The sequence below is a fragment of the Euprymna scolopes genome, chromosome 27 (genome assembly GCF_053919585.1).
Source record: "Euprymna scolopes isolate OS-2025 chromosome 27, ASM5391958v1, whole genome shotgun sequence".
Taxonomy (NCBI): domain Eukaryota; kingdom Metazoa; phylum Mollusca; class Cephalopoda; order Sepiida; family Sepiolidae; genus Euprymna; species Euprymna scolopes.
In genome coordinates, this window is record NC_136508.1 from 95,727,897 (window position 1) to 95,753,601 (window position 25,705).

Below are 25,705 nucleotides of genomic sequence, written 5' to 3' on the forward strand. Positions count from 1 at the left end.
CTTTTTCATTTTTTCCTTTTCCTTTTTTTCCTTTTCCTTTTTTTTCCTTTTCCTTTTTTTCCTTTTCCTTTTTTTCCTTTTCCTTTTTTCCTTTTCCTTTTTTTCCTTTTCCTTTTTTTCCTTTTCCTTTTTTTTCCTTTTCCTTTTTTTTCCTTTTCCTTTTTTTTCCTTTTCCTTCTTTTTCCTTTCTTTTTTTCCTTTCTTTTTTTCCTTTCTTTTTTTCCTTTCTTTTTTTCCTTTCTTTTTTTCCTTTCTTTTTTTCCTTTCTTTTTTTCCTTTCTTTTTTTCCTTTCTTTTTTTCCTTTCTTTTTTTCCTTTCTTTTTTTCCTTTCTTTTTTTCCTTTCTTTTTTTCCTTTCTTTTTTTCCTTTCTTTTTTTCCTTTCTTTTTTTCCTTTCTTTTTTTCCTTTCTTTTTTTCCTTTCTTTTTTTCTTTCCTTTTTTTCTTTCCTTTTTTTCTTTTTCCTTTTTCTTTTTCCTTTTTTTCTTTTTCCTTTTTCTTTTTTCTTTTTCTTTTCTTTTTTTTCTTTTCTTTTTTTTCTTTTTCGGTGTGGTGGTGCTAACATTAAAAGCGTATTGATGTTTTTTATTGGAAAAAGGGGGGGACATATTATTAGGTTAGGCTGACATAGTGTTTTACGACGCTTTGAGTCTAGCAAAAGATCATACATTATGTGAGATTATTTGTCAATGCTGGTCTGGTGGCTATAAATGTGTCAAAGTTGTGGCATTCGCATCCTTTTTTAATTGTTTTATCATGTGAAACAATTTTTTTTTTTTTTTTCAAAACTTTGTATGTTTTTAATTGACTCAATATTATTTTTGTAAAATCAAAATGACATATACGCAAGCATTTAAAGTCATCTGGTAATAAGTTGCAAGGTTCTTTTCAGGGATGGCTACTACACGGCGAGATATGATAGGAGTATGTAAGTGCTGGACCATCTGTAAAAAAATTAAGCATCCAATGTAGCAGCAAGTCCTGGGAACATCAACCTGAAAGAACAGTTGGAAATTACTTATATACCATATATTACGACCATGTGATCCCTACAGCCATCTACCTTGAAAATGCTGCTGTCAAACCTGACATAGTTATATGGAATAAGTCAGAGTGGCAACCATGGTTGAAGTGAGTGTCCCTAATGATGGCGGTCTGAACAGAGCTGAAAGGGAGAAACAGACCAAATACCAAGGTCTCATGTATGATATGAAAAGAAACTGGAATCTTAAGGAGATATCAATCATACCACTTATTATAGGTGCTACAGGGCTTATGAAAAAGAATCTGAAGTCCTACCTAACTAATATTCCTGGTGAACCAAGTGCAAAAGAGATCCAGACAATTCCACTTAAGGGAACAATGAGGATACAAAAAAGAGCTCTCGGTTGGTTTTAAAAAAAAGCAGGATAATATTGGCAGCTGGTTTGGCTGCCCTATACTCGACGTTACAATTTTCTACGGAGGAAAATAAAAAAAAAATAAAAAAACTTGTTTTAATAAATCTATATTTTTACACTTATCTTTATATAGAAGACATTTCCTCCCATTAGATAACAACTAATCAGAACCCAGAGTTTTGACTTACTGGCTTATGACGTTAAGTAGTTAATGATAAAGACTTACAACTTGGGCGTCCCAAGCTCATTCCATGTTTTTTTTGAGTCAAACATGCACCCGTCACAAAATCCTTGGTTGAGGTCTGGATATGCTAGAGTTACCAACTCTTTAGTCTTTCAAAAGCTGACATTTATCACTCGAATCTTGCATACTTCCTAGTTAGGTATATTAATCGTTCGGCTACTAGATATGTTGGAGATAAATCTCCTATAATATGAGCACTAACTTCCCTAATTGTACTTGGGTTCAATACAGCCTGAATAGCTTTTACCTTCTCCAGGTTAGACTATATGCCTTCTCTATTAACTCTAAAGTATTGAGTCTCTCCTTTGAAAAACTCTCATTTCGATGGTTTTAATCTTAGATTATGCTTCCTCAAACTGTTCAACACCTTTTGAATGTGTTTGTGATGATTTTCAGCTGTGTCTGAAAATACCAAAATATCGTCAAGCTATGCTAGAACATTATCTTCTTAGCCCTCTAGCTCTGAAAAAATTCTTATCTGAAATTTTGTACTCATCCTTATTTGCAAATGATATTTTATGTTCCCTGTCTCATCACTTTAGTTTGTCTGGTTAGTTCCATTTAAAATAAGAATCAGGACCCTCCGTGAATCATTTGCTGGGACTATAACCCTAACACTAACCACGGATATACCACTTAATCAGCTTATGAATCCCAAACTCATCAATTAAAAATTTCAAGTAAAAAGTCACAAAAGTTATTAATTTCTTTTTTTTTTTTCAATCAAAAATCCATAAAAGTTACTGATATTGTTTTCAATGAAAATTCATAAGTTACTCAAATTTTTTCCAATTAAAAATTCATTCATTTTTTTTTTTTTTTTCGATTAAAAATTCACAAAAGTTACTTGATTTTTTTTCTTTTTTTTTTTATCAAAAATTTATAAAAGTTACATGAGTTTGTAGTCTACTGAGCCTTTTCTGGGTAATTAATACACACTTTTTTTATTGAACTAATCTACTTCCTCTCATCTTGAACGTCATGATCAGGATCTTCCTTGGTAGTTCATGGATCAGTGCCCTGCAAGAATTCCAATAAAACAGGACAGAGAAAAGAAACAAAGTCTCTCTTAATGCATCCGCATCTCATTTTCTGGGATATGTTAGATAGAAAACGCACACGAATCATTTCCCATCAGGAATCAAGAGGAATAACTTTATTTCGCTTATGTTTAACCAAATACGCAATTAATGACTCCGTTTAGCACTGTTGATTGAGCAAACCGACATAACCTTATATTCAAGTGGTGTATAAAATGCACCAATACAAGATCACACTTAACTATTTTCTTATATATAGTGTATATTCTATGGCGTCGAATAGTTCAGGATCGCCTGATGAAGTTTAATTTACTGAAACAGAAGGCTGTTTGTAGTGACTAAATGTAACTCTCAACATGCGTGCTGCATCCCCTTAGTTGCTCATCCGGAACTGGGTTTTCTTCAGGTGGGGTCATCTGGGCTGCCGGCGGGTTTGGACTTGAATTACCTCTGTCATCGGTGCAGATAGCCTCGAGGTGCTTCTCAATATCTTTCAACCTCATTCGTCCTCTTATACACCACACCACTGCCACACCTTATCACCCCCCCCCCACAATCAATTCACAGAAGTTCCTGATTCTCTGACCTTCAGATCTTCCAATGGGTCTACTTTTTCTCTCAAATTCCCCTTGTCCAACTCCCTTAAAAAGTGCTCCATCCGCGACCTCATCAATCTAAGGTGTTCTTCGATAATCACTCCGCATAGTGCTTCTATCGTAGATATAGCTGCTCCCTCTATAATCCTGTTCTGCAGTGCACTGGCGTCTAATATTCACAATTTAACGTCCAAGAGTTTTAATATTCGGATATACTATTCCACCTCCTAATTATCCCTTATGTCAATTATAGCAGTTATGACTGACGTCCATCGATCTCAGGTGGAGTGTTTATCAGTGCCTTCTTCACCTAACCCTAACCCTGCTCTGCTGCTAGACCTTCTTCTCTTGGTCCCAACAGGTACATTAGCTTGATCACGCCCATTTCCGAAATGACGCGAGAGAAATCTTCCTGTCAGTGCATAACTACTCTTCCTATTTCGATTTTATTAATTACTCCTTTTTTTAGTCTATTTAAACAGACAATCCACTTCAATACAATTAATCTGTGCCCTTATGAACAGTTAATGAGAATGCAGGAAGCTATCAAAGCAGCTATGACTGATGACCATCGATCTCCCTGACTGCCCTCCAGGTGGAGCGTTTATCAATGCCTTTTTCACCATCGTCCCCCCAGTGATACTAGTCACTTCTTGATGTAGGCAATCTCTCTCCTTCGAGCTTTGCCATCCGGGAGATCATGGGGTAGCATATCATCCCGTTTTCTCTTGACGCTTAACCGGCGTTTTGCCATGTGATCGTTACGACCACATCTTCGTTGTCTTGCCCCCCAATCTCCAGGCATTCTCTTACAATTTCCACCTGGCCTCGAGCACGGGCCATTCGAGACCTCTTATGTCATTCAGTCAAACCAATTTTCCAAGCCTCCTGAAATTTTATCGGATTGTCCATGGTAACTTCTGTCTTTGTCCACCAACATCCCCGAGAGGGTTGCTAAAACAAGACACTTCATCATTAAGTTAGCCATTCCCTCTGCAATCTTGTCGCCGCCACCCTTTGCTCTTAAAATACTCCCATAACGAGATCCACTTCATTATCTACCATCCGTCTCTTCGATCCTCCATCCGCTTTTTTACTAGGGCTAATAAAAAACACTCCTTTTTTGGAACTATTTTACAAAATTTGTCCCAAATTTTCTGTGTATGTCTATTTAGCAGTTTAGCATGGTGCTGAACAAAATTCACCCTTGTCCGTTTATCTGTTCACACTTTTCTCAATAACTACGCTTTGGAATTTTAGAGTTTGCAGAAACATTAAACATGATATGAGTAAAGAAAAGTAACAGAACGGATTTTCCAGGAAAACTCCAGTTGCCCTCTCAGGGGTGCCTTTCGGGTTAAAATGGCTGAAACTTTTGTACTTATTTGAAAAAAAAATGATGCCTTAGATTTTTATAAAACTTTCTGAAAAGTTGTAACTGATTTCTATATAATTTTATTTGTCTATACAAATTTTGTGTGTATGTCTATTTAGCAGTTTTGCATAGTGCTGAACTCCAATTTAAATATGTTCAAGCCTTGGGGGCTAAATGGGGGGGGGAAATGATGGACTTATTCATTTCTGTTTTTGCATTGTGTACAGCTTAAATATACATGTTAAGGCCTAAAACAGCACTGTTTGTTCATTTTCACCAGGATTTGCCGTCCCCTGGGGACTTTTTCGGCTAAATGAGGGGGCAGCAAATGCTGATCTTAGTTATGTTTTTTATGCCTCGTTCACTGTGCACTCACGGGGAACCATGCATGCTTCATTTGTTTAGATAATAAATTAAATTGAAATACGTATATATAATACGTTTAAAGTCAGACAACGCAAAAATTTAAATAAACAAATGTTTATTTGTTTAAATGATATTTTGACGTAACCCGTCTTTCAGGATTTTCTTTTTCTTCCGCCGCATGGTGTTATTACGAAAGGAAACGAAATTATTAAATACCTGCGTGCTGTTGTTAAGCGTATTATGCATTTCAATTTAATTTGCCATTTAAACGATGCTTTCAATTCAGAAGCTCTTAAATGTTTCACTTTTTGTGCATGCTAAGCGTATCCTGGACTTGAAAAAAAAAAGTCACTGTTGAACAACATGCGGATACTTGATGTCATGAGTACATATCCAAGGCAATAGGAAACCTTAGAGGAAGAGTTCCGGTCTGTGGTGGAATGGAGACAAAAATGGTTACATTCAATGCTGCCACGGCTGAGCTCTTTTTCTTTAATGACTACAAGAAACCTTTTCAACCACTAATGGCCATGGCTAATGATACATTACCTGAAAGTACTTTGTTCAAACTCGAAGAACATGACTTGGAACAGATACATTGAGTGCATTGCCAAGGCTGCTGCAAAGAAGGTGGGCTCTCTCTCTATCGTGTTAGAAAGTTACTTACGCTTGAGAGGACCTGTACTTTTACAAGGTCACCATTCGCCCATGTATGGAGCATTGTTGCCACATTTGGGATGGGGTATCTGCTACTAGTCTCTCCCTCTTAGACAGGGTTCAAAAGAGTCACCAACCTAATAAGTCTTGCACTATCTGTTAGGCTTCAACCACTGTCCCATCTACAAAATGTTGCATCCCTCTGCCTGTTTTATGAGTACGGTGCTTTGACGAACTACAAGCCCTTGTATTCCCTCAATGGAAACACCCCCTCCCCCGACAAACCTGAGAAGCAGCAAAATTCCACCCCTACACAGTAGAGATCCCTAGATGTAAGAAAACCTTCTACTCTAATAGCTTCTTTCCTAGGACTGCTAGACTTTGGAATTCTCTTCCGGATTCCGGTTTCTCTAACTGTACTGACATGCAGAAGTTCAAGTGTAATGTAAACATCTTGCTGCTCAGCTTCCTACATAGAACCCCTACAAATTATGTCCCAGATATTAGCCCCCTACATCAAAGTGGTACTGTGCCTTGTTTGGGGTGAAAATGCAATTTAAAAAAAATACTCTTGGCCATAAAACATCGGCTAAAAATATATGCGATTTTTTTTTTTTTTTTTTTCCCCCCAGGTAACGTCGGATGCTACTACTTTTAAATATATTATTGATTTTTGAAAAAATTCTAATTACGTTTATTTATATTCACCCCCCCCCACCTCCCACATAATCTATATATTGAAATTTTACATAAAGGGTATTCAGAGATAGGGACAAGCTTTTTAATCGGTTTGGGTCGAAAATTTAAGCTACAAATATATAAATCTATGTATGTTTGCATGTCTGCCTAAAACATTCGACAGAAGCGACGGATTTTCAAAAGATCAGTATCGTTTTTAAGCTCGACTCTTCAGACGACAAATACCGAAAAATTGGCTAAAAACATTGTCTTCACCCTCAACTGGGCACTTTTCTACAAGGAGTCGCTTTTTTTCAACACACACCTCCAAATACCCGGGCAACGCCGGGCACCCATGCTAGTAATTTCATAAATAGAAAAGATACGTGGTGCCTATCCTTGTTCAAGATCTGCATTTCAATTTCCTCTGCAAATTGTTGGCTAAACAAGTCATTTGTATTTATTTCTTGGTTTGTACACATTAAATAATAAACAAAGAAACTAATTAAAAGGAGAGGCTGGTATTTATGACGACACACGGTGTAGTTCTTTCGATGACAACTAAACATTGACTTTTGTTTCTTTTCTTTAGGGATTTAAGGTGCGGGACTAACATCACCACCGGTAGTCCCGCAACAAGAAAAAATGTATAAAATGAAGTTGTACAAAGGTTTCTGCTTTTCACCGGAAGTCTGCTGTTTTTTTTTTTTTTTTTTTAATGCATAATAAACCTTTCTGGTTCAAATTTTTCCTCTTTGAAAACCAAAAATGTTGATTTTTGCCATGAAAGCTAAGACGTAAAGCAATTCATCAAAGAGGGTGGGGTAGTTTGATGCCTTCCTGTCTCCTCTCCCCCGCCCTTCATGTGGACTCTGTGTCTTTCTCTCAATTTTGATTTTCTCAGTTGAAACTATAGATTGGTAGAAAAAAAAAAAAGGTTGTTTGCACTTGTCCATTCACAAACACAAACGCGGGTCGTAATTCATACCATGGCTAATAATAATAGTATTAAGAACTAGCAGGACCTGTGGAAATTTGAGCTACAAATATATAAATCTATGTATGTTTGCATGTCTGCCTAAAACTTTCGACAGAAGCAACGGATTTTCACTTCACTACAACTTGGATGTCTTCAAGTCCAACGTTAACAAATTCCTAATGAACCGCCCCCTTAAGTAAACACTTCATCAAATCTCCACACTAACATAATGTACTTGCAATAACCCTTATCCCTGAGTGGCTTCCGGGCCTTGATGAGTGGTGATCACTGCATAAAAAAAAAAAAAAAAAAATTCATACGTAATATATTGATGTTGGCATTCTATAGGTGTTCAGCGTAAATGGCGGCACTCTGATATTATTTTAGCTCTTTTGTTAAAACTGCAAAATTATTTATCTAAGTTAGCAGGGAAGTCCGGCATAGCCCGGTCGTAAAGAACGCTTAAATATATTTTAATTCTTGCAGATTTCGTAATGTTCTATCGATTTTTTTTTTTATTTATTTTTATTTTTTTTTTATTTTTTTATTTTTTTATTTATATATTTTAAAGTTGCAATTTCAAAAATAAAAAAATATATCCATATGACTTGGGTGCATCAGCTTGAATCGAAATCAAAACTTGTCAGGAATTCTTAAAATTATTTATAAAAAAAAAAATAGATGACTTGAGTTATTATTTATTACAAGAAATGGAAGTCCATAACAATTAAACGACAGTCACTCGGATGTAAACATGACACACAAAATAAATAACACACATGCTATCCTGTTGATATATAGATGATGATGATCATCATCAGTTTTAGTTGATTTCGTCTTAGTTCGATTATGCAGCTGTTCTGAGTCTGGAGATGGCCCCTCTATCTAATCCAAGCTCTGAAGTGTTTGGTGATGGAGGGACCATAGTGGAGCTCAGACGAGCACTTGCCATGAAAATAGTGATAAAGCAGAGACAGGCTCATAACGTCTCTTCTGTGGGAAAAAGGTTGCAAGGAGGAGAAAAAGACATCCCCACTAGGCTACAAAGTCTATTTTGAACTCTTTCAAGGCAGGATAAGTCATTTCTAGCAGCTCCTGCCCAGATGGTGCAACAGTACTTCATCCGTAAAGAATGGCATCAGCAGTGTGATATGTACTGGAGCAGTAGAACGATCCCACCATTTTTTCGGCAGCCTTGGCAACAGATTTGATGTACGTGTTCTATCTCAGACCCAAAAGCTTATTAAAACATGGAGCCGCCTCAAGACTAGAGCGATTCATTTCAATTGATGCCAGATGGGCATCAGAGCGTTGATGATGTAAAGATAGACTTAGTTTTAGATGCATTAAAATTAACCATCCACCTATTTCCCCATTGTACCATGTGCTCAAGATCAGAGGAGAGAGACTCAGAACTTGGTCGTTTACGGCCTTTGATGTGTTGCCATAGATGGTAGTGTTGTCAACATAAATGTCTACGAATGATCTTAGGATGTGATTTGGGAGATCATTGATGTACCTATTTACTATGCCTCCCCATGGGACAGTTAGACACCAGGGTCGTTTTTTAACGTGGAGAAAAGGTACAAAAATAAAAATTGTCTCAGTCGTGAAGGATTTCTCCTCCACCGAAAGAGAACAAGAAAATGAAGTGCAGCATCTGAAGAACAGATACTACATTTTGATCTTGACCAAAGTTTTTAGCTATACTGTAGTTGGAGATTTTGCGAAGTAGACCTATACCATATGAAAGGCTTTTGATATGTCAAGTAATTACCCGAGAAAGGGAGCCTCCATTGAGAGATTCATTAATCCTATGAGTTATAACTGTTACCACATCTGATGTAGATCTAGCAGAATGGAAACCATATTGCATATCACTAAGGTTATTTTTGCTGAGGTGGTTGACTACTTCTCTATTTAACAGATTCCAGTAACTTACTCAGGATGCACAGGAGACTTATTGGTCTGTACTGAGAGGGTGATGACCAATCACCTGAATTCTTAAATAAAGGGCATACTGATGAGGTTTTCCAGGGTGTTGGGATGCAATTCTCCATAAGACCATCATTAAACAGTTTTGTAAGTATGGGAGCTAGTTCTGCTTGAAGCTTTTTCAGCACTTTAATTATGCCATCAGGGCCAGTTGCTTTACTTGAATTAAGGTTTATATATATATATATATATATATATATATATATATTACTAGCGAGGTGTGTGGGGGGGGTCCTGGGAGTAAAATATGTTTAAATATGATATTTTAATTTATCCAGATTATATATATATATATATATATATATTATAGAATCATGATTTCAGAAGTAAAAAGAAAAAAAAGTACTTCGGTGCCATCAGCTAGAATCAAAATCAAAACTGTAGCATTCAAAGCTGGTGACGTTACCACTGTACCAATGTGACATGCATATGAACTGATTAAAAATAAATTAAGATGAATGTCCAAAATGTTTAATGATTTTTTAAATTTTGACCTATTTTTAACCCCTTAAAAACTATTTTAACTGGCTAAGGACTCATAAAAGAACGGTCTGTAAAAATCCAATTATTTGAGGTCTCTGTTCTGTAACTTTTAGTGTTTGAGATAGTTTGAAAATATGGAGACAAACAGACAGACATATAGGCTTTTATAAATAGATTTTATGTACCTACTAGCGAGGGGTACCCGGCGTTGCCCAGGTGTTTGGAGGTATGTGTGGTTTTGGGTAAATCAAAACTCCGCCGGGGGGGGGGGGGTTAAAATAAATAAAAATGTTTTGGTAGGTAAGTATGAGGATCGAACCCGAACCCTTGAGGCAAAGTTGGAAATTAAAGTGTGAAAAATAGAGTGCAACGTTAACCATTGGGCCACCGCGAGATGCTAATGGAAACGCGTTTGAATTTATTAAATTGCTTAAATTAGCAGGTGCACGTTTTAATGACTTAATGAGGTCAACTTTTGACTGCGGGGTAGCATTTCATTTAGTGTGGGAATGCTTTTTTTTTTTTCTCTTAAGACGTTGGGGGTAGGGGGAAACAGCTACACTTGTCGAATAGCAATTGTCTTCTGATATAAGGAAATAATATTTCCACATTGATCAAAGCTGATTGCTTTCGGACATTTCCGGTGATCGAGACCGGAAAAATAATGCAAGAATTAGTGTCGCTTTTATTATAGGAAAAGGCCTAACCCACATGCGGCGAGCAAAAACTGTTAAATATTTATCTCCCCGAAGTCGAGCAAATTAAGTAGACAGGCGAGCTCCGTTGTTAACTCTGAGATATTACGATTTACATGTGATATAAAAAGTTTTTAAAAAGTTGTTAGGCGACCGACCGCTTCTCTGAAAAAAGCCTTTTGTAGACATACAGAAAAAGCATACACACATACATTTTCGCTTATATATATATATATATATATATATATATAAGATATAAAATTTATGTATCTTTTTTTTATTTTATTTATTCTTTTTTATCTCCCGTTCATCTCTAACAAAGCATATTGCTACTTGGATGTAAGGGGCTATATTTAGGAAAGATTAACAAGATATTGGTTAACATTACATTTAAACTTCTGCATATCAATACAGTTAGAGAAGCAAGAAGGGAATTCCAGAGTCTAGCTGTTCGGGGGAAGAAACTAGTAGAAAGCTTTCTGGGATTTAGGGACCTCAACAGTGAGGGAGTGAGATTGCTTGTTGCTAAGTGGGTTTGTTGGGGATATGTACGTTGGAGGGGGTACAATGAAATGAGTTTGGCAGAGCACGTTCTATAAAATATTTGTAAAACAGGCACAGAAATGCAACATTGCGATGATAGGACAGAGGTTGGAACTTGGTTAAGTAAACTTCTATCTGGAAAATGCGCACCCATTAGCTGAGATAAATGGGTCTGTAAATAACAAAGAATCTAATTGACTGACTAGCAAACTCAGTACCACAGGAATATATAAAGACATGAAGTAACATAGATTCCATGCAGTAGCCTGATGAATCCTCATGAGGATGAAATTCAGGAAATTCTGTGCAGCTTAATTGCCATATATATTTTCAAAACTCACTATATCATTCAAACATTACCGTGGTTAAATATATGGTTAAGTGTTAGCTGTACTCATTTAGAACTGCTTTAAAGTTTCACTGCAACCAAATTTCGAACAATTTTTACAGTTCATAGGCCACCTTCTCAGCTCTATTTTGAAATAAAAATTTTCCCTTTTTGTTCATTAAAACAAAAGTTATAATAAAATTACTAGTGTTCAAGTCCTCAAAATAAGTAAGGAACATGAGCCGTTTTTTTTTTTTTTTTCTGATTAGCTACCAAAGCAACTTTTTCATCGTCGACACCTTCATAAATCATAGCGGGAATGTTACTCACATGCCATCTTATTTGGGTTATATAGTGAGAGTTAACAAGTGATGCTTTTTGCTGTGCTAAGGCTAATAATCTTTCACTTACGTCACCCATTAATTCTGTTTCTCTTTTTTCCCCTTCTTTCTGTTTATTTACTTAATTACGTCTTTTATTTGATTTTTTAATTTTTTTATTTAGTCAATTTAAGAAGTTGGTAGTATTTATTTTATGGACTGTTGACAATGCGTATAATATTGAACATAAAGAAAATATTATTTCAAAGCAAAGCCTGGAAAAATCATGGATTACATAGAAAAATGTTAGCATGAAAAGTAATATTAAGATTAAACTGAGAAAAGTAAAAGGACTAGTTGTTAAAACTAGAAAAGAAAAAAGACAAAATATTCTCGTAAAAATATAATAAATTTATAACTTAAAATATTACAGCATTAAGAATTTAAAAAAATTCAATTTAACATTATATAATCAATTCTTAATTAATACTGCCATATTTAAAGTTATAAATTTATTATATTTTTTACTAGAATATCTTTTTTTCTTTTCCAGTTTTAACAACTAGTCCTTTTACTTTTCTAAGTTTAATCTTAACCATATTACTTTTCATGCTTGCATTTTTCTATGTAATGTGTGTGTGTGTGTGTGTTTTAGGTAGCATTGTTTCATTTAAGCAAACATTAAGATTAACAGAATACTACTGCTTGATTATAGCTCTTATTTTCAAAATTGTAAAAATCTTTTATGTCAAAAGAAAACTTAAATGTTTCATATGTATCATGAACGTTTTCAATTCTTCATTGAATCATCTCCAGGTGACAAACTTGAAATGGAGACAAGAATTAAAACAACAAAAAAAAAACAGTTGAGAATGCCTTATGTGAAACTGTTAGATGTCAAAACAAGAAGCCGATGTATTTTTCAAGATAAAAATTGTTGCTTTGATGTCTAATAACTTCAAATTCCAGTATTTGACACTGAAGAAAGTTGGACGTTACATCAGCTGAAACTTTGTACAAATAATGTCCAAGATGAGAATAGCAGTTTTGAATAATCCAATTACAACATGAAGAGTTGTCTTACAACTAAAGTTTTTCTTTTTTCTTTTTTTTCTCTTTTTTTCTTTCTCTTTTTTCTTTCTCCTTTTTTCTCTTTTTTCTTTCTCCTTTTTCTCTTTTTTCTTTATTTTCTTTTTTCTTTCTTTTCTTTTTTCTTTCTTTTTCTTTCTTTTTCTTTTTTCTTTTTCTTTCTTTCTTTCTTTTTTCTTTCTTTTTTCTTTCTTTTTTCTTTCTTTTTTCTTTCTTTTTTCTTTTTTTCTTTCTTTCTTTTTCTTTCTTTCTTTTTCTTTCTTTCTTTCTTTTTTTTTCTTTCTTTTTCTTTCTTTCTTTCTTTTTTTCTTTCTTTTTCTTTCTTTCTTTTTCTTTCTTTTCTTTCTTTTTCTTTCTTTCTTTTTCTTTTTCTTTCTTTTTCTTTTTTCTTTTTTCTTTCTTTCTTTTTCTTTTTTCTTTCTTTCTCTTTTTCTTTCTTTCTTTTCTTTTTTCTTTCTTTTTTTTTCTTTTCTTTTTTTTCTTTTTCTTTTCTTTTTTCTTTTTCTTTTTTTCTTTCTTTTTTTCTTTTTCTTTTCTTTTTCTTTTTTTCTTTTTTTTCTTTATTTCTTTTTTCTCTTTTTTTTTAAAATGTTCAAACAAATAAAAAAAAGAAAGTAAAATGACTTCACTGTATGCCAGTGTTTAATGTGAAACACACAATTGTAATTGTTTTATTTTTTGTTTTTCAGATGTGTCCTTGCGGTCCTGCTGATCAGCTTGGGTCTGGTTTCAGCATCAATGAGTAAGTGGATTTTCATATCATTTAATATATAAAAGTGAAAATGTGTGTGTGTGTGTGTGTGTGTGTGTGTGTTTGCGTAATTTTTTTTGTATGTCCGGCAAAGGCTTTTGCAGGGTGGCGTCTCATGGGGCGGGGGGGGGTGCAGGGGTAGTATTTCTTAGAACTTTTTATATATTTACGAGATTATAATATCTCCGATTTACGAAGGAACATTGTGTCTACATTTATTTTGGTTGACTTTTATTTTATAAATTTCCCGCTTTTCTGCCTCCTTGCGTTTTTGGTATAAAAGCGAAACTAATCGAGAAGCTAAATCATTTTCCTGGCCTCTCGTGCCGGGGCATAAAACCTGTCATATCAGACAATTGCTATTCATTTGGACACTTCCCTTTTATGGGGAGCTGGTTTTTCCCTAACCCCAACATCTTGGGGGGGGGGAAACAAAACCAGAAAACTGCCTCACAGCCAAATGTTACATGAAAAGGGCTGTCCTCTTTACATGTAAGTAAAAAAAGAGAATTAGTTAAATGAAAATGATATCAGATAAAACGGGAATCGAACCCTGGAGATAAGTTTTAAAAAACAATAGGTTTTAAATGGAATGTTCAGGTAAATTGTTCATTATTTTAAAATATTTTATAAATAAAATTTGGCTGGAAAATCTATTCACATTCTTAGAAAGAATGCATAATAAAAATATCGGTTAGAGAATTAACAAGTAGGTTAAATTCCTTTCTAAAACAAAGAGAATGGGAAATTTCCTGGTCATCAGAAATGGTTTCAAAACGTGCAAATCGCGCATGTTTTAAAACACGTGAATTGTGGTTACGTTTGCCAGACGTCATGGCAAAAATGATTTCTCAATATAGGAAAGGGTTCGAAGAGTTAATAAAGAGATTCAGATCAGAGGATCAGATCGATTCTCAGTTAATCAGGGAACCCTCTTGGAAGCGGGAGGCTTAGAAGGAACCATGTAACGACTTTGAATTCCTGAAGTACAGAATCATTTCCGACCGGTCGAAGAATAAACTATCATGATGTTTTTTATAACTGCCGTCTTTCTGTGTTCATCATTCCAACGAGAAAAGGTAATGTGTTTAATCATTCCAGTATGTATCAATGTATACCACTTCATCTTCTCATCAGAGTATATGTCTTGTGAATATGAACTCTCTCTGTATAAATGTCTTCAACATGTACCTACTGTCACTTTGTCTCCTCTCTAAATGAACATTTAAAATGTGTGTTAACTACAAGGAACATTTAATAATATATGTACAGGCCATCACGTAAATAATACGTACTCCCTCTAAAACGGATATCATAACATACATTAATTTGGTTGCCGAACCTCTTTTTTATTCAACAGGAATAAATTAAAAACAAATCGAACTTGGCGTTACCACGGTACACAACGTAAAGGTCCATTGTAAAAAAATAAATAAAAATAATTAAGAAAAAAAATACTAGACGAAAAAAAATAGATAAGCATACACACAAGATGCACGGTGTCAAAAGAAAAAAAAAAAGTTGACCTTCACTTTCACCGAGGTACACAACTTATCTGACCTTCACCGAGGTGCACGACTTGACACAAAAAAAAACAACTTCTTAATCAACTGCTAACGCACGCGTCACTGTAACGTCCAATGACAACAACAACAAACTTCTCACTCGACCTGCCTTTTATACCACTCTCTCAATCCCTCCTCTTGCGCATGCGCCTGGAGATTCCTGACAACCTCGAGACTTCCACTTATAAAAACCCAAGTTTTGTTGTCGCGCATGCCTACATAAGGCACAAACATGTGGGCGTTTGTTTTGTTGGTAAGTACTACAACATACACATAATGAAAAAAGAAATAAATGTTGATATGCTGCAAAGAAAAAAAATAACAGAATAAAAGTCTAAAAATCAAAGAGAAATATGTGTTTTCGTGAAACATGAAAAAATATTTAAAAAAAAAGGATTTCGTTTCCCTGTGGCGTGATGTTTGACCTCATTAAATTTACACACCTTAACTTTTTAATGTTTTTCACTTCCTTTGTCACTGAAGCGCAGCGGTTAAGATGTCAGCTTTTCTGCCTTCGTATCACGAGTTCGAACCTGCCTGTCTACCAACTCCTTTTTTTTTTTCTCCACACACCTACAACTACCCCGGGCAAAATTGTGTGTGTGTGTATGTCTGCCAAAAACTTTCGACACACGCGATGCCAGGTCGGTATAATTTTCAAGCCCGATCTTTCGGATGACAAATATCAAAAAATTGGCCAAAAACATTAATTCTTTCACCCTCAACTGGGCCATTTTTTTTTTTTTTTTTTTTTTTTTTTCGGGGGGGGGGGGTCGGTTTTTGCATCAGCATTTTTGCAAGCCATCATTCCCTTTTCGATTGACTACGCTTAATTTCGACATTCGCAATTTCCCGTTGCATGATGGCTCGGGTTTTTTTTTTTTTCTTCTTCTTCGTGTTACGGGTTCTGCCTACTACTACTTTTTTTTTTTTTTTTTTTTTTTTTTACTCTACACACCCAGGCAATGCCGGGTACCCCCCCCCGCTAGTTTCATATCAAGGGCAGTTGTTTGTGTTCAGCAAGAAGTCAAAAACTACTAAAGACCCACAAAGTTTGTATTTTGTTGATCAACATTGTGCCAGATGTATAATATCTAAAAAATAAAACAAAATAATTCATTCTTTAGGTGTCAACTACTTGACCAGGTTTTGTGAGGGAGGGAGGTCAGTTTTTCAGCCATTTCTAATATTCTCGTTTTATATAAAAGAGAAGCAAAAGGGGGGTGGGAAAACGTGGAAGGAAGAAAAAGAATAGATAGAAAAACATATTGGTATAGGTAGAGAGATAGAAGTTTTGATATAATTATGTTATACGCACTTAAAAAATTTTTTTTTTTAATCGAAAAGGTATTTATCCGATTCAGATTCTGAAACTTAGGCTTTCCAAAATTTATTATTGAATCACCGGATGAAATTAAACTGGACAAATTATCTCTTTTTCTAAGTTATTAAGTGTTGAGACATTATGTTGAACAAAGATGGCAGCAGTAAATCAAATCAATGTAGTCTCGATCTTGAATGTTCAGTAATTCCTAGTAACAAAGATGGCGGCGAAGAATCAATGCAGTCTCAATCTTCCGTCGTTCCATGACAGAGGCGGCGGCGAACTGATAGAATCCAAAATTCAACATTTTTTTATAGTAACTTTTGAAGCTTGTGATTCGTTGATTATTAGAAGTGTGGTTAGAAATGATTATTATAAGTGTGGTTATAAATGATATTGGTTAGAAAATAAATGGTATTGGTTAGAAATGATTATAAGTGTGGTTATAAATGATATTGGTTAGAAAATAAATGGTATTGGTTAGAAATGATTATAAGTGTGGTTATAAATGATATTGGTTAGAAAATAAATGGTATTGGTAAGAAATGATTATTATAAGTGTGGTTATAAAAACGATCATTGGAATCATGCCCTGCCCCCCCCCCCATTATGAGTCAAAAACATTTTTAACAGTTATATCAACTTATACAGGCGACCCCAAAAAAAACAGGACGTTCAATTGTTTTTCTGAGCATTTTACAGTCAACGGAGAAAAAAAAGGCCTAGTCCTTTGATGTGATGTTTTGAATATAATTCACTAGTTATGACCAAAGTTTCATTTCATTCGGACAAAACACTAAGAAACGGGGCCTAATTAGACCTGTATCAAGTAAGTCAAATTCAACAAATGTTAAAAAAAAAAAAAAAAAAATTCAAAGTGGCAGTCTGCTAGTGGAAGTTCAAAAGAAGAAACACAGAAACTCAACATGAATTCCACAACACCAAATGCAAAGTGTATCCACTGGATTAAACACCTCAAAAAGAAGCAGGAAACTTGCATAGTGGCTGGTTACTTTTAATGCATCTAAAACCAAGTTTCTCTCTTTACATCATCAACATTCTGATCCATATCTGGCATCAATTGAAATGAATGGCTCTCGTCTTCAGGAGGCCTCAAGTTTTGACAAGCTTCTGGGCTTGACAATTACTCCTGATCTTAAATGGAACACGTACATCAAATCTGTTGCCAAGGCCGCTGGAAAAATGGTGGGATCTTTCTATCGATCCGGTAGATATCTCACTACTGATGCAGTTCTCTATCTATATAAGAGCCAGATACGTCCAAGGATGGCATACTGTTGCCACATCTGGGCAGGAGCTGCTAGAAAGGACTTGTCCTGCCTTGATAGAGTTCAAAATAGACTTTGTAGCCTCGTAGGGGATGTCCTTTTCTCTTCCCTGCAACCTCTATCTCACAGAAGAGATGTTGCGAGTTTGTCTCTGATGATATTTTCATGGAAAGTGTTCGACTGAGCTTCAGTCTATGGTCCCCCATCGCAAAACTTTCACAAGAAACACTCGTCTAGCTGTAAACACTATCAATAATTCCCCCCCCCACTCTTTATCTGTGCCTAAACCTAAACGTAGATTCCATGAACAAAGCTTTTTTATTAGAACTGCACGCCTGTGGAATTGTCTTCCGTTTTTCTGCTTTCTGGCTGACTACAATATGGTTGTGTTCAAGTCTAACGTAAATAAGTTCTTGATGAGCCGTTCCATATAAGTTATCAAATTTAACAAATTTTCATTACTAATGATTACTCTATTGTCCAATTTCTACTGTACACTCTTTAACCCTTATCCTTGAGTGGCCTCTGGGCCTTGATAATGTGGTGATGCCTGTGTAAAAAAAACAACAAAACAAAAGAAATTGAAACTGTATTAAAAAAAAATAGGGTGTAAAAGAAATATGAGAATTACCATCAGAAAAAAAAAAAACTAGATACAGAAGTATATACTCAACTTTGTTTCAGATGTCAGAAACCTGGTCATCACAAAAACATTTGTAGATGATGCCAAGTGTGTGGGGAAGTGTGATGAACATGACCCAAACCACACAGAGAGTGAGTGCAAAAAATATAAAATGTGCAAACTGCCATGAAGAACACTCTGCCTTGATCTGTGACGTCTACAAGAGAGAAAAGGTGTATATAAAACACTAAAAATTTACCATCCAACAATCTAGAAAAAATGGTGAAAGCTATATGGGAACAAATAAAGAATATCTACCTGCTGATGCAATTCTCTACATCTATATAAGAGCCAGGTACATCCAAGGATGGAGTACTACTGTCACATCTGGGCAGGAGTTGTTAGGAAATTTTATCCTGCCTTGACAGAGTTCAGAATAGACTTTGTAGCCTAGTGGGGGATGCCCTTTTCTCTTCCCTGCAACCTCTTTCCCACAGAAGAGACATTGCGAGCCTATCTCTGCTTTATCCCTATTTTCATGGCAAGTGCTCGTCTGAGCTCTAATCTATGGTCCCTCCTCGCCAAACATTCACAAGCACTCCTTTCGCTGTAAAACACTATCAATAATTTCCCTCCACTCTTTATCTGTACCTAAACGTAGATTCCATGAACAAAGCTTCTTTCTAAGAACTGCACACCTGTGCAACTCTTTTCTGTTTACCTGCTTCCACGCTGACTACAATATGGCCGTCTTCAAGTCCAATGCAAACAAGTTCTTGATGAGCCGTTCCCCTTAAGTAATCCAATTTACCAAATTTACACTTCTAATGATTACTATGATATTGTCCTTTTGAACACTGTACACTCTTTAACCTTTATCCTCGAGTGGTTTCTGGGCCTTGATAAATGGTGATTCCTTTGTAAAAAAAGAAAGAAAAAAAAATTTGCCAATGTTGTACAAAAAACAAATCAAAAACTTACGGGGCACCATTCAAATAGATAACTATAAAAAATCTCTAGAAAAATTATTAAATTTGGGCACAAATGAACGGTCATCATTTCAAGATCTTTTAAAAAATGTATTCAAAAAAAATAAAATCAACCAAGCTTTATTACGAAAACAAAATTAAATGTGGATAAAGCAATGTAGGAATGTCCAAAGCGAATTCTTGGACGACTGAATCTACAAGAGAAAAACGTCGGATCACCAATCTGACCTCTGGATTTTAAGAACATAATTGAAAATAAAACAAAAGAAAGTACAATTAAAAAGCAGACTTAAAGTAAAAAAAAAAACAAAAAAAAAACACAACCTGATTTTTTTTTTTTTTTACACAGGAATCACCACTTATCAAGGCCCAGAGGCCACTTGAGGATAAGGGTGACTGGGTATACATTAGTCAATGTGATTATAGCATAGTAAACATAAGTAGTGGAAATTTTGTAAATTGAATTACTTAGGGGGACGGTTCAAGAACTTGTTTACATTGGACTTGAAGACAATCAGATTGTAGTCAACTGGAAAGCTGGCAAACGGAAGCGAGTTCCACAGGCGTGCAGTTCTAAGAAGCTTTGTTCATGGAATCTACGTTTAGGTTTAGGCACAGATAAAGAGTGGGAAAAATTATTGACAGTGGTTTTGGTTAGACGAGTGTTTTTCATGAAAGTTTGGTGAGGGGTGACCATAGATTGGAGCTCAGACGAGCACTTGCCATGAAAATAACTATAAAGCAAAGACGTGCTCATTACGTCTGTTCTGTGAGAAAGAGATTGCAGGGAAGAGAAAAGGGCATCCCCCACTAAGCTACAAAGTCTATTTTGAACTCTATCAAGGTAAGATAAGCTGCTTCTAGCAGCTCTTGCTCAGATGTGGCAACAGTACTCCATCATTGGCTGTACCTGACTTTTCTATAGAAGGCCTCATTCAACACATGCTCACACGAGAAAGAAAGACAATGACGAAGGAAATAGATGCGTGAATGCAAAGGCAAGAATTGGCTAACTGTGCCTGACGTGCGGTTGGAAGGAGAAACGCTCCAGGCTAAAATAGACACGTGACTGCGAGAAACTTTTTCAAGTGGTGCCAGAAAATAATGGTAATAAAAACTTTTGTTAAAAAAGAAAAAAATGCCGGATTTTTATTTGTATTTTTTTGTTTTTTTTTAAATTACATTTCCACCATTTCAAAAAGAAAAAAATGCCAACCCGGATTTTTATTTGTATTTTTTTGTTGTTGTTTTTAAATTACATTTCCACCGGATACAACGTACAGTGTCACTTCCATATAGGGGGCTACTAACCGGGACATAAGTTAGAGGGCTACTATGTAGGGAGTTTTTTTTTTTTTTTTTTTTTTTTACACAGGAATCACCACTTATTTAGGCCCGGAGGCCACTCGAGGATAAGGGTGACTGGGTATACATTAGTCAATGTGATTATAGCGTAGTAAACATAAGTAGTGGGAATTTTGTAAATTTGATTACTTAGGGAGACGGTTCATCAAGAACTTGTTTACGTTGGACTTGAAGACAATCAGATTGTAGACAGCTGGAAAGCAGACAATCAGAAGAGAGTTCCACAGGCATACAGTTCTAAGAAAGAAGCTTTGTTTGCGGAATCTACGTTTGGGTTTAGGCACAGATAAAGAGTGTGGGAAATTATTGATAGTGGTTTTGGCTAGACGGGTGTTTTTCATGAAAGTTTGGTGAGGGGTGACCATAGATTGAAGCTCAACTGAGCACTTGCCATGAAAATAACGATAAAGCAGAGACAGGCTGGCAACGTCTCTTCTGTGGGAAAACGGTTGCAGGGAAGAGAAAAGGGCATCCCCCACTAAGCTACGAAATCTATTTTGAACTCTGTCAAGGTAAGATAAGCTGCTTCTAACAGCTCCTGCCCAGATGTGGTAACAGTCCTCCATCATTGGCCGAACCTGGCTTTTATATAAGTAGAGAATTGCATCAGGAGTGAGATATCTACTGGAGTGGTAGAAGGATTCCACAATTTTTCCAGTGACGTTAGCAATGGATTTGATGTACGTGTTTCATTTTAGATCGAGAGTAAAGATAAAGCCCAGAAGCTTGTCAAAACATGAAGCCTCATCAACACGAGAGCCATTCATTTCAATTGATGCCAGAGCATTGATGATGTAAAGATCGAAGCTTGGTTTTAGATGTATTAAAAGTAACCAGCTACCTCTTTCCCTATTTGTACCACATGCTGAAGATCAGAGGAGAGAGAATTAGAGAGAGCTTGGTCGTTTACCGTCTTTGATGTGCTATCATAGATGGTAGTGTTGTCAACATAAATGTCTATGAATGATGTAGATTTATTACGAAACCAAAACTGAATGTGGATAAAGCAATGTAGAAATGTCCAAAGCGAATTCTCGGACGATTGAATCGACGAGTGAAAGACATCAAAGATCACCAATCTGAACTTTGGATTCTAAGAAGGACATAAGTGAAAATAAAACAAAAGAAATACAATTAAAAAGCAAAACTCCAGTAAAAAGAACACAACCTGATTTGATAAGATCGAGCCGAGATCATAGTGTAGTTCTTGACTTTTTGTTAACTTTTATAAAATTTGAGTGGACATTAAATGACCCAAGATGGGTTGATACATCCTAAAACAAAACAACCAACCAATTTAGTCCTTCACCGTAGAAATTGTTTACATGTAAGAGATATTCTCTAGGTTTTTTGTCCAATTTTATTAGATGTATCGAAGTTTGTTTTCTTAATATGTATTTAAATATATAAGTTCTGTCCAAATTTATGATTTGAGATTTTTTTTTTCACAAAATTCATGAGGCACCCATTTTCCAAGTAATTAAAGATGACAATGAACAGTTGTATGGTTTGAACTCAGTTTTATTGCAAATTCGTCAACTGATAAAGCAGGATTTTCTTCAAGAGCTGCTTCAAAAAAACCTATCATTAAACTCAATTGGACGTCCAGTTCGATCTTCATCTTCAAGAGTGAAATCTCGACTTCTGAATTTTGCAAACCATCTTCTGCAAGTTCTTTGATTCACACATTCCTTTCCATAAACTGAGTGAATATTTCTAGCCGATGCTTCGGCTGCTGAGTTTCCTTTCTTGAACTCGTAAAACATTATATGCCTCAAATGATTCTTAGGCGTTTCCATTTTAGTAGGGTTGTAATCGAGCAAATTAAAATTTTATCGTTCTGTAAAAAAATGTAATCAGTTAAAATGCATTTAAACATAAAAATGTAAAAAGTATAAAAATAATCAGTTAAAATGCATATAAACATAAAAATATAAAAAATACACAATATTTTTTAAGTTTCGTTCAATTTAAAAACAAAGGTAAAAATTCTAAAGAATATGCAAAGTAATAAAAAAACGTTGCCCGGGTGTTTTAAAGGTGTAAAAGGAAAAAAAGAAATAGTTTTGGTCGGGAGGCGGGATTGAACCCCCAGAAGCTTTGACGCGGAGGTGGAAACATAAGCCAACTACTTAACTGTCTCGACCACGAGTGAGAGTAATTGATTAGTGGGTTAAATCAAAACAAATTTTATGTTGATACTTGAATGTATAAGCATTCTAATTTTTTAAACAGCCTTCGTTAAAAAAAAGAGTATATTATTCTACTAGCGGGGGTACCCGGCGTTGCCCGGGTGTTTAGAGGTGTGTGTGCTCGGGCGGGGGGGGGGGGTAAATCAAAACAAAAGAATAAGCGAAGTAATCATCCTGTTTAAATATTATAAAAAAAAATGTCAAAACTTAAAAAAAGAAAAAAAAAAACAACGTAAGGCAAACGAATGAGGTTAAAAATTTCTAAAAATCGAAAAAACAAAGAAAGGAAACGCGATTGTGATGAAAACAAAACAGGAAAACGAACATTTAAAACTTATTTAAAAAATCTGAAAAAAAAAAACATAGAACGTGAAAAATAGCTTAATAAACCCTGTTTCAATATTAAACCTTTAAAAAAAAAAAAAGAAAAAAAAAAAGACATTTCACATCACGATTCGAACTTACAACCTTTAGATAAAGTGGGCACGTTAAAGACACGTTACCCGTTCTGCCAACAAAGAGCAACTGAAACACGTTTGAATTTATTTAAGTATTAAAAACAGAATTGACACGTGCCCGCTACTTCTATTTGACCTCATTAATGAGGTCAAATAGAAGTAGCAGAGTTAACTTTTATTGCGGGGCAGCTTTTGGGTTTGTTTACCCAACTTTGACTGGCTTTTTCCCCAAGATGTTGGGGGGGGGGGAACCAGCTCCCCATTGTCCAGATTGAATAGCAATTGTCTGATATAAGGAGTTTGGCCCCACATTGATCAAAGCTGATTGCTTCTGGACGTTTCCCGGTGCGATTGCCGGGAACATGCCTTAGCTTTGAATTAGTTTCGGTTTTATACAAAAAAAAAAAAAATAAACAAACACATGATGGGCTGAAGTGGCAATAATTTTGTAAAAGTCGCTGTAAATAAATCTAGAGGCGACCCGCATTCCCAAATCCTAAATATTATTATCTAGGGGGTATATAAACAGTTCTAAGCACTAGTAACCCCCCCCCCCCCCGGGACTGTCGGCGAAAAAAGCCTTTTCGAGACATACAAAAATTTGTGCACATTTGCCTTTTATATATATAGATGAATAAGTTTATGTATTTGTTTTTGATGAGCAGATGGTAGTGTGAAAAGTTATATATATATGTCTGCACTAGTGGTGGGACAATTCAAATATTTTTGCTGATTCCGATACAATTACCGATTCTGTTGGTGTGAAAGAGTTGATGTGTTGTGGGTGCATTAGTGTCAGAGTGCGTATGCACAAACTTAGAGTTGAGAAATGTATTATTTAGCTTTTCCGCAACCAATAAAGGGGTGAGAAAAGCTGGTCTAGAGCAGATGTTAGTTCTGTCATGAACTTTGGCGCAAACTTTTTAGCCATTAGATATTTCCACTTAAAATGCTCTTTGGATAATATTGTATTTTAATTTTTCTTGTAAAAAAAAAAAATGTAAAGATAAATGTCCAAATATATATATATATATGTATGTATGTATGTATGTAAGTAAGTAATATATGAAATGAAGTTTTTATTTCTTAAAATTACTTGTGTACAACAAAAGTAGGTACATTAATATTATATATATATTTTATTTTTTGCGATGCTTTTGAATGGAATTCAATTATTTATACGAAAGTGCATTTTTACCTAAATGCAAGTTGGGAATAATTTTCCCTTTTACCAATTTGGTACCCACAAATGGAGAGTGCCATATAGTTTTTAAAATATAATTATCTGCTGACATGTGTTTCGCCATCTAAGACTCATCAGAGTGGCTGAATCTAGCAAGATTCAAAATTGGGACCCCATAGTAATGAACCTGATCTCTTTATCCGCTGGTCCATCTCGCCAACTGTTTTGGACATATTGTGATTTATTTAGATGTTATTTGTTTTTGCGATACGTTCTGAATGAATTCAATTATTTACGAAAGTGCATTTTTACCTAAATGCGAGGTGGGAATAATAATTTTCTCTTTAACCAATTTGTTTTTAAAATATAATTATCCACTGACATGTGTTTCATCATCTAAGACTCATCAGAGTGGCTAAATCTAGCGAGATTCGAAATCAGGACTTGATAGTAAGAAGCCTAAACCTTTAGCACTGAGCGATCTCACGAGATAGCTCAGTGGTAGAGGTTTAGGCTTATTACTATTGGGTCCTGATTTCAAATCTCTCTAGATTTAGCCACTTTGATTAGTCGTAGACGACAAAACACATGTCAGTGGATAATTATATTTATTTCCACTTATTTTTTTTCTGTTTGATTCACCCTATTGTTGTTGTTGTCGTTGCATTCTCTTATATGATATGATCAATTTCTAAAATTAAACATGTTCTTCTCTTTTTCCAGAGATCACTATAAAGATGAATGCTTCACACTATTATGAGGGCACTGCAGCGAAGTTGGTTTGCATTTTCCCGTCATCTATAAAAGGTTCCTATATCTGGAGCAGTATGAATAATGCTCTTTCAACAGGACTCAAGTGTAGACCCAATTTACAATGCAATAACGTTTCAGGGTATGAAATATCAAGAATTGAACAGAATTTGACATTGATTATAAACAGTGTTGATATAGCGGCACCTACGTGGCAATGCACTGACCACTCGGGAACATATGTAGAAACGATTACTCTCAATATTACAAGTACGTTTGTATTTTTTTTTTTTTTTTAGATATATATTAGTGATGGGACGATTGCAATATTTTTCCCGATTCCGATACAATTACCGATTCCGATTCTTTGTAAAACTCTATATAAAATATACTTGTGGCGAACGATCTATCGATTTTAGCTTCACTGGTC

General features: G+C 35.2%; 1 protein-coding gene across 1 annotated transcript in view; it reads left to right on the forward strand.

Moving 5' to 3' along the window:
• The window catches only part of LOC145249023 (uncharacterized), a 104,536-nt gene that overhangs the window by 49,502 nt on the left and 29,329 nt on the right, over window positions 1-25,705 (forward strand). Inside the window, exons 2-3 of the mRNA XM_080110882.1 lie at window positions 13,477-13,529; window positions 25,249-25,545. Coding sequence (XP_079967008.1) covers window positions 13,477-13,529; window positions 25,249-25,545 — 350 coding nt within the window. The remainder of the gene's footprint in view (window positions 1-13,476; window positions 13,530-25,248; window positions 25,546-25,705) is intronic.